At 34.8% G+C, this 9845-nt stretch overlaps 2 protein-coding genes and 1 long non-coding RNA gene across 4 annotated transcripts; 1 reads left to right on the top strand and 2 right to left on the bottom strand.

The window, feature by feature from the left end:
• The first annotated feature begins 779 nt into the window (after nucleotides 1-779).
• Nucleotides 780-4204, top strand: LOC104749348 (ankyrin repeat protein SKIP35). 2 transcript variants are annotated; one of them, XM_010470956.3, is made up of 4 exons: nucleotides 780-1022; nucleotides 1258-2135; nucleotides 2705-3137; nucleotides 3219-4204. In XM_010470956.3, the coding sequence occupies exons 2-4, from the start codon at nucleotides 1528-1530 to the stop codon at nucleotides 4014-4016; spliced, it is 1839 nt and encodes a 612-aa protein (XP_010469258.2). In that variant the 5' UTR covers nucleotides 780-1022; nucleotides 1258-1527; the 3' UTR covers nucleotides 4017-4204. The 2 variants fall into 2 exon arrangements, with proteins under 2 accessions (XP_010469258.2, XP_087347106.1); XM_087490980.1 differs by lacking the exon at nucleotides 780-1022 and having other exon boundaries at nucleotides 1997-2135; nucleotides 2806-3137.
• A 344-nt stretch (nucleotides 4205-4548) lies between these two features.
• Nucleotides 4549-5603, bottom strand: LOC104749349 (protein AUXIN-REGULATED GENE INVOLVED IN ORGAN SIZE-like). Its single transcript, XM_010470957.2, has one exon. The coding sequence runs from the start codon at nucleotides 4986-4988 to the stop codon at nucleotides 4584-4586; it is 405 nt and encodes a 134-aa protein (XP_010469259.1). The 5' UTR covers nucleotides 4989-5603; the 3' UTR covers nucleotides 4549-4583.
• Nucleotides 5604-7186: 1583 nt separating this feature from the next.
• On the bottom strand, nucleotides 7187-8212 carry LOC147925033 (uncharacterized). The gene is made up of 2 exons (XR_015584194.1): nucleotides 7903-8212; nucleotides 7187-7629 (listed from the first exon to the last, which is right to left on the bottom strand). It is a non-coding gene; the product is annotated as an uncharacterized LOC147925033 (long non-coding RNA).
• Nucleotides 8213-9845: the final 1633 nt, after the last annotated feature.

Below are 9845 nucleotides of genomic sequence, written 5' to 3' on the forward strand. Positions count from 1 at the left end.
TCATTAGTTTAGTCTCAGTTTCCAATGGACTTATATTATTGGATTGATAGCTGAAAGCTGATGATCCTTTTATAACTCGACCACCATTAATTCTTTACTATGAAGAAGAGACCATAGAATTCTTGCTTACCGATCTGCAGAAACCAAGATCCATCCCCAATAAATATAGGGCTCTTTGAGCCTTGAGATAACTTGTAGAGAATGGTTTTGAAGAATCGTATATTCATCATAAAAGTTTGAGAGTCGAAACGACTAAAAAACATAACTGTGTTTGAACTCGATTAATTTTCTTATTAAAAAAAATAATTTTTCAGTTCCATCCCTTTTTTGACCCCTAAAACCAAAACATCGATCTCAACCTCTTCCACTTTCGACCTTTTTCCATTACGTCATCATCCATTATATGCTTTGTTTTACATTTTCTTTAATGTACGTAATAATCACTAAGTACTAAACAATACTTACAAAGAAGAAAAACGAAACTGCTTATAAAAACAAACTTGATATTTTTCTATAACATAATCACTAGTCATGCAATCGGTTTTAAAAAACTGAAGTCGTAAATTTATTGTATAAAAGTAAAAAAGAAAAAAAAAAAAAAAAAAAAGGAACCATAAGTTGAATAATTCTCATCTAAACTACTCCAAGTTCTTTTGTCCTTTGATATGATTTGTCTAGTCATAAGATTGAGACATTAAGTATATTATATCATTGATTCTGAATTACAATAGAAATTAATCAAAAGTTAACAGCGAACGAAAGAAAGAGAGAGAATCTATACAATTAAATTAAAATTAAGATTCGATAACAAATGTAAAATAAAAATTCAAAAGAGAATAATGTTTGTAAAAAAAGCAACAATTTTATAAACATTATACAAAAATAAAATAAAAATTCTGTAAAATGAAAAAAGAAAAAAAAAAAACAAGAACCCGAATCGATGCACAGGGTTTTTCTCAGCCTCTCTCTCTCTCTCTCTCTCTCTCTCTCTCTCTCTATTCTTCTCCATTCTCTTTGTCCAGGTTTCGCCCATTCTCTCCTCTCTCTCTTCTTTAGTTTCATATGTATTGATTGGGGCACAATTACGTTTTTTTCTGAAACTCGATTCGTGTTTTTTTTTTATTTGATCGGGTTTCCGATTTTTGTGTCCACTGTGTTTCTTAATCTAAACGCGAATCTGATTGTAGATTTTTTTTTTTTTTTTTTTTTTTTTTTTTTTTTTTTGCTGACGATTGATGTATTTTGTTTCATTTCTAGGGTTTGTTGTTGTTGATTTCTCTTATGCCCATGGTCATGAGCTAAAGGGGGAAGGTTTCCAGGATCTTACGCTGATCAGAGAAACTTTTGTTAGATTTTTTTTGGAAATGTTGACAAGACCCTTTTGGTTCTTTTGATTTTTGTCGTCCCTATCATTTTTGGAGATATCTGGAAGAAGAGAAGCTTATGAGATATCAAGGAATGGTTTTTATTTTTGCTCTTGAGTAGATTTTTTTTTTGTTTTGTTTAGTAGTCTTCTTCTTGGAAAGAATGGAGAAAGAAGGTGTGTGTGATAATAACATCAAGTTATGTGATCAGATGTACCCTGATGAGCCTTTCTGTTCCGAGGTGAAAACTGAAACCATTGCTTCATCTCAGAAATACGAAGGAGGTGAGGGGAGTAATGTGTTTTTTTCGAGAGAGGCACCTTTGATAGGGAAAGATCCAGCTGGGACTAATTCAGGCGAATGCTGCGGTTGTAGTGCAAAGAAACTAAATTTCAAAGGGAATGATGATCTCGTTGAGGTTGAAAATATTGGGCAGCAGAAAAAGCTTAATAGGCAAGAGAGGATCGAGTTGGGTCGACTCTTCCAAGGCGCTGTTACCTCGTTGGATTGGGAAGTTGCTGAGAGATTGATTCAGTTGGCTGATCCACAGACTTTGAATGATTTGCTCTGTGTTGGTCTTGATTCTGTTTGGTTCTTGAGTACAAAGCCTGAGTTTCAGGGGATCACCGGATTGATTAAGAAGATCATTTGTCATGGTGCTCATGACTTTACTAGAGCTACTCTTAGGACTTCCTTTCTCGCTTCATGTGTCTCTGCTTGCCAGAGCCGGACGATGAGTCTTGCTGATACAGTAACTGTTATGGCTCAAAGGTACTTATGCAAATACTTTGATTTCTCATAAATGTTACTTTAAATCAAATTTGGGTGCTTAGACTGATTGGCTGTTTCCATGATTCCCTGATTCCCTTGTTTTCTACCACTCACGGTTTTATTTGTGGTCACACATTTTTACTTGTTATAGTGATTGGTTTACATCTGCAAGTAGTCGTTTGTGCTAAATTATAAGTTCATCAAATGACACTGCTAAATCTTTGTGGGCATTGATACTGCTATATTTCATAGACATAAGATTCTTGGGTTAGTAATACATTAAATCATTTATTTTAACATTCATGGAATATTATCCCTTAATTGTTAATGGCTTCTTTCCTGTAGTTAGCTACTTCGCTTATGATGTGCATTTCTCTCTGTGCACTTTTGTATGAGGTTTTTCCACAGAGATGAGTTGTAAACTTGTCTATAGTTCCATTTTCATCTGCCTGCTGTTTTTTCTATCGTTGGTCACAATAGGGCGAGGTATTTTTTGATGAATGACGTCAATAATAATGTGTGAAATTTAAGGTCGAGTTCATATTTCATTTGTACATAATAATATATAGGTTGCATGAGCGTCTCCAAGAGTGCAATGGGGATGAGATTCTGAAAGCAGAGGCTGGTGCCAAAGTTCAGAAGTTCACTGAATGGGCTCTCAAATGTATAGGTTTCCACTCCCGATGCCAGGGAGCAAAGGATAGGGTTAGTCAAAATTCAGCTGAGGAGATCGAACTACAGCTTTCTGCGTTCAAGATGTTCTTAGATCTAGCTGGAAACCATCTCTCAGGAAGAGACTTCACCGAGGCCTTTGATGCAGCCTGTTTCCCGCTCACTTTGTTCTCAAATTCGTTTGATCCTGGTTGGGCATCTGGAATGTCAGCTACTGTCATACAGGGACTGCTCGGTATGCTGGTTGAAGGTGGTGCAGATAATGTGAATCAATGTTTCCTTGAAGCTTCACGTTTTGGTAGTACAGAACTTGTCCGTGTCTTGTTGCAGGTAAGCTTAAATTCTTTTGATTGCTTTTAGACTCTTACGAAGGTCTTTTTTTGTTCTCATATTTTGCATTTTTCGGTTCAGATTGCTCAAAGGAACAGCTTAGATGTTGATGTGGACTTAGCACTTGGTTTTGCCTCGCATTATTGTAAAATCGGTACAATGAAGTGCCTAGTGGAGGAAGGTAATGCCATTGCCTTCTTGGGTCCCTTAATGAGAGCAGCAGAGAGAGGTTGCATGCAAGTTGTTCAATGGTTTGTGAAAAGAGGTTGCCGTGACATGGAGCTTTGCTTGGCTCTAACAGCCGCCACTTCAAGCTGCCAAGTGGAGGTCGCTGCCTATCTCCTCCCTCGTGTTCCACCACCTGTCCTAACGGCGCTCAGCATCGAAATCCTCAAAGCAGCTGGAGAAAGAAGCGGAGGGTCTCTCCAAGGAGTAGAGTTTCTCCTCAAATCAGACTTCTTAGGAGATTCCGCGGCTACATACTCAGTCGCAGACAGCATTGCGAGGGCATCAGAGGACGAATCCGTTCCTTCAGATCTAAAATCATTTCTCAAAGAACACTGGTCGGAAACAGCTTTTGAGAAAGGAATGAGAGAAAGCCATGAAAATTTCATGAACTTCATGAGAGTTTTGAAAAAAGGGGAGTCTGCGATATCCTTGAGAGATCTTCCTGCGCCGCTAAGAGTAGCGATTGCCTACATGCCGCTGTACAGAGAGTGTGTGAAGGCGGATGGGGGTTTACTGTCTCAGAGGCTAAGAGGACAGCTTGTGGAAGCTGTGAGACAGCTTCAAGGTTGTGCTGTTGCAGTTGTGGATGTCAGCGAGACTCATCACCTTATGTCGGTTTTGGAGCATCACCTTACCGCCATTTTTGGTTGAAACAAAATGGACTCTGCTTTTTGGTGCTTCAAATAAGAATGGAAAAGAAAATAAAATTTTACGATATTAACGGATATGGGGATTCGGGTTTGAGAATTGAGATGATGATCAAGTGAGAGTGAGTGGAGGGTTTCTTTTCTTGTATAAATTGCTACTACTTATCATTTGTCTATTTCCTCTTTCACTCCCTTATTATTTGCATTGTTCCTTTTTTCTAAATATATATTATAATATAATATAATAATTTAATGTAATAACTTCCATTACTATATCATATATCAACAATTATCATGGCAATTTCGATCACAAAAATGAGCAATTTTTTTTCTTTATTTGCAATTTCATTAGAATTACAATTCTTAAGTATTACCTAAAAGTTTACTTTGAAAGGAACAAAACCGAAATAAAGGTCGGTACTTGCAATTTTTAATTCGCTTTTTTACTTGTAATAGAATTCTGAATCAGTTTAGTACAAGAAAGAGGAGAGGGGAAAGCTATGAATTATGATGATGGTTTAAGAACCCTAAATAGATTAATTAAAAGTATTATAATATAAATCAGATGAATTTACATAAAATGGCAAGTTACATCTCCTCTATGACTATTAGGATTAGAATGAGAAGAAGGCATGAAGGCAAGAACAACGAGCAAAACCATTATCCCGATGGGAACCAAAAGCAGCATAAACGGAGGCGGAGGTAACGGCGGCAAAACTAACGGAAGGATCAAGAGAGACGCCGTGAGACACACCAACAGAAACAGAGACTCTAAACTGAAGTAGCTCGCCGGGATCATCAACCTTTTCTGCGACGAGAAGCTCCGCCGTAACTCTTGCTTGCCTTTCTCCGGCGAACTTCGAAAGCTCACGTTTTGGCGGCGGTTGTTTCTTCCGACGTCCATCGCTAGGTTGTTTGAACAACGTTCTTTGATGTTTCTGATATCTTTCTGCAAGTTTGAGATATCGCGAATCATCTTATCTAACGAGGCTTTTGGGCTGGCTCTGATTTCGGATTTAGAAGACAAATAAGCACAAAGATCTGATATTTTGTTGTTGTCTCGTTAACCAATGCAGCTTGATCGGTAACGAATGAGAGACAAATCAAGATTCAGAGAATGCAGACAAAGATCCGAGTTAACTGTAAAAGATTCAGAGATTATAAAAGAAGAAGCTTTGAGCTGAAGGTGAAGATTGGAATTTGGGTAAAGAACCAAAAGCTGCATAGAGAAATTGTCGATGTTTTGATACAAAGACACAAAATCGAATAAACTCTGTTTTTTTTTTTTTTTTTTTTTTTTTTGGTTTAAGCTGTTTAGTTTTTATTTTTTATCTAATCAAAACAAAGTTTGGTTTTGGGTGTTGAATCCGTGTAGAGAAGTAGTAGCTAAGTAGGCAAATGAGGAAGACAAGTAGTAGTAGCTTATGAAAGAATAGAGATATTAATAAAGGAAGAGATGGAAGAGAGGATCAGAGAAGAATCACAAGATATGGGGAGGAGGGCAGGATGGTTCAGTGAATTTAGGGATTTTTCTGATTTTGGTTAGAAAAGAGGACACGTTTTTTTTTATATTAACTATTAAGACTAGAGGGGTGGGCTGACAAAATTGTGAGAAGCAAGTTGCTCAATTTAGAAGATTTGAATTTTAGTTAAAAAAAAAAACTATTTCGTGTGGCATAGTCTTCCACCACAATCACAAGGTTCTTCTCCCCTGGACTATTTTTTTTTTTCCATAAAACACTCCAATATATTAGATTAAAGGTTCACAAGCTTCCTTTGACGAGGAGCCAAATACACCAATAAACTTATACAAGAAGAAAAGATAAGTTACAATCAATAAACTTAAGACATACATCAAACAAGCTTTAAAGCTTAATTTGGAACCATAAAGATTAGAAAATAAACAAAGGGGACAACAAGTCCAGGAGATAAAAAGTTGCCCCACAAAGTGAGGCCACTCGAGGTAGAGAATGACCGACCACTGCCACATAGTCAGCCACTTTGATAACCATTGCCGCAGACGTTGCAAAAGAACGATCGCGGTGTTTGGATTCCATACGTACGCCAAAGATCCTGAAAAGGGTGGTCACACGCTGGACAAGACGTGAGTCTTGAAACCCAAGAACCTAAAAAAATACTTGGAGGACTACCTCTTCTTCTTCTCTCTCCTTTGTTTTAGTATAAGATAATGACGTAACCTCCATTCCCCTCTGAATAAGGCTCTGAAGCTGACATGAAAGTTATAAGTAGGTTTTGAATAAAGCGCAGTTAAACTAGTGTGTTATTGTCGAAAACTACTAGCTGTATTTTTTTTTTTTTTAATCTCTGTTCCTAGTGTTTTGAGAGTTCTTCTAGGAAAGTTATTTTGAATTACTGGGATGCTTAGTTGATTTTATGTAATAAAAGTATTTTTTATAAAGTTTGAAATTTTATTTTTGTTAATTAAAGATAACTGATGGGACGAGGAGAGTATTATAGTTATCGTACCTACCAATAATTTTGTCGATGTTTATGGATCGATCAGGACCCCATAGTGTTCTTCTTCTCTGAGGCATTTCATATGGGGTGATTGTGTATGCTCTAGTGGGAAATGTTGGGCCAATTATATTTATATATGCTTATATTTTCAGTTCTCATATATTTTGTATATATATATTAAGCAAAATTCATAGCTAGGAATGACAACGCGCTGTGCATGTCAAGTCTGTTGGGACTCAAGTACATGTATGTTCCATTCCATAAGCGATATAATTAGCCATATGAATTTACACTGAGGACTTAAAAGTTTGCTTAAGTATTGATTAAACTTAGCTTAAGTGATCGATTGTAGTAAGACTCTCTTCTTCGTTATGTTCTCTCTTGTTCGCGCTATCTTTTTTTTTTTTGTTTGTAAGGGTTTGATAGTGATCAACATGTCCAATTGATAAATTACTAATCAGGGAAACACTTATTTCCTTTTTAATCTAATATTAAATATACATGGTTCAATGAACTGAGCAACATAGGACAGGCTCATGAGAAACGTCTAGTAGATTTTTTTTTTTGTTATCTGGCCTTTGGATATATAAAAGCCGAATAGTAGTTTGGGAAATTGATAGATTACCAAATACTACATTAGCAGTAGTTATCCACATTAAATTGTGTAACATTACTTTAATTAGGTCAAATTAAAAATGCACGAATACATCTTAAAATTAAATATTAAACTCTTTGACGTGTACCAACAAAGTATTTTTGCATGGATGACATAGCCTAAATTAATAAATTAAAGTATGAAGTGTTTATATCGAAAGATCCGCCATAGTTTCCAGACCTACTCTTGATATGAAAAGATCGTATATTTAGGGATGTGAACATGGATCTCCGATCTCCTCGATCGTTGACCGAAAAAAGGAAAGCAAATGGACCCTCTCTAAGCATAAACATGTACACTATTAAAATATTAATATTCTTCGACATGACAAATCAGCTAATTACTTTCGTGTAATCAAATGGTTGGAAAGTGAAGATGTAGATGTGTGTATGTATATATGGCAACCCATATGCATGATTATTGCCTTGAACACCGCAAACCTTTTAGATTGGATGTCCAGTGGATCTGCTACAACGTTCATTCACTAAAAAAAGGGCAAGTTTTTAGTTTGTCATATATTCCCTCTTGTTCTTTTTAATAAGTCAGTCATGTTTTAATGAATAAAGAAATACGATTCCTACTTCTACACTGTATTTTATACATATGCTCAGAATCAATCAACACATCGTCAATTTTTTTTTTTTTTTAATATCTTATGTTGGTCAGCTTTTTAAAGATGGAAATAATAATAATACTCTTTCATTAATTATATACACTTTATAGTTTATATTAAGTATAATTCGGGAAAAAACATTACCAGTATAATTTTGTTGATTTATATGAGGAGAAAGGCGATGAGACATTGAGGATCGAACGGCACATGTAAATGTAACTTCACGTGGCTGTCTTTTGCCTTCGAATGATACAATGCATTATCATCTCTCTAAGAGTCGTCGACGATCAAACCAACTTGCCTCATTAATATTCCTCGTACGACTCTTTAGTCCCCATCTTCTGTTTGCTTTTTTAAAAAACGAAATTACACATTATATATATTTTGTTCTTGTTAAAAATATTAATCCCAATTAGTTTAAAACTACATATATATCGTCTCTCCGACGATCATCTCTAATTAATAGCTCCGGAGCATTTATGTACGTGGTTGGTCTAATAGAGAGAGATTGGTCGTTTTCATGAGTGATGTTATCATGAAACAATTTATATTTTGCTATCCAAAAATTTGTAGTATGATTAGGTTCAGAGAATCATAGGATAGAGAAATAGGGTGACAAAGACAAGAAGAATAAACATACTTTATGGGTTTAGCTTTTTATTTTATCAAACTTTAATTGATTAAGAATCACAGATTGAAAGGGAAATTATGAGAGAAGAAAACATGTATCTGCTTCTCTGAGGTCACTGGGTTCATTGCATTTAACCTAATATATCAATTTTATGGTACAAATTCAATTAATTAGAGTCATGGTCACGGTCATGTCTAGCTAGATTTTAACAAAAACAATGTTTACGTACATTTTCTTTCTCAGAAAGAGTTTTAAAAGTTGATTACATGACCAGTTTAATTTAGAAGTGAAAATCCAGTTTGTTATTAAGGAAACATAGAGAAAACCCGGTTTAGATCATTAATTAAAAGAGAAATTACCGGTTTTCACTTTTAGTTACCTTTCCGGTTTAGGTTGAAACACCACAACCTTAACAGGGGCTTTGGATGACGTAATGGTTAAAATGTATGTGTTTGGCTTTTAGTTCTAGAATAATAACTATAAGGATGACTGAATTAAAAGTATTTCAGCAATTTGCAAACTTTATATATACAGTTCCCTTTCACCAAGAAATATATTAGTTGAAATTTTATGCAAAAAACAATTTGTGTAAAAATGATCATGCTTGTAAATTCTATGCAAAAGAAAAAAAAAATTATATGCATGTCCGACCACAGTTTATAGTTATCATACCTTTAACAAAACGGTTTACTTATTTATTTTCAATGAGCTGATTATTTTCTTAAAACGGAGAGTTTCAAATTTGATAAGGGAGTTAAATAATTCCATTATTTGAAAAGGAATTATTGAGGCAACTGTGAGATACTACCATTAATAAATAACATCTAATGGTAGAGAAAGCTAGATCTAAATTAAAGATACAATGTCAATGGTGATCAAGAGTAACATAAGGCCAAGTCCAACGGGACGGTAAAACTACATAATAATGTGGGAGAGTTGATTTTTTTTGTCTCCAACGGTATATTTGCACTATAACATTGTGATTCGTTTTTGTTGAACAATACATCACTATGGGATTTTCCTGTAGCGACCGCCTATGTTGCATGAAAACGGAAACGGATACGCAGAAACAGAAAACGATTTTTAGGAAATGGAAACGTTTTAGAAACGTATGAATATATACATGTGTATATATATATATATATATTTATATCTATAAATATATAATAAATCACTAAACATAAAAAGTCATATCAAAAAGCTTCAAAATATAAATTTTAAATAGTTTAATTAAAACACTAATAATATTATATATTTATATCTATAATAAAGTTTTATATTTCCAAATTATTTATTTATTAAGTTTTAAACTAAAAAAAAACGTTTCCGTCGTGTTTTCAAAACGGAAATGGAGTTTCCATCGTGTTTCCAAACAGAAATTTCTAGGAATCATATTTATGTACCTTGTTTCCGAGTTTCCGTTTCCGAAACGTTTCGGAAACGGGAAACGGACCTC

This window comes from Camelina sativa, chromosome 16 (assembly GCF_030686135.1).
Source record: "Camelina sativa cultivar CO46 ecotype springtype chromosome 16, ASM3068613v1".
Lineage (NCBI taxonomy): Eukaryota > Viridiplantae > Streptophyta > Magnoliopsida > Brassicales > Brassicaceae > Camelina > Camelina sativa.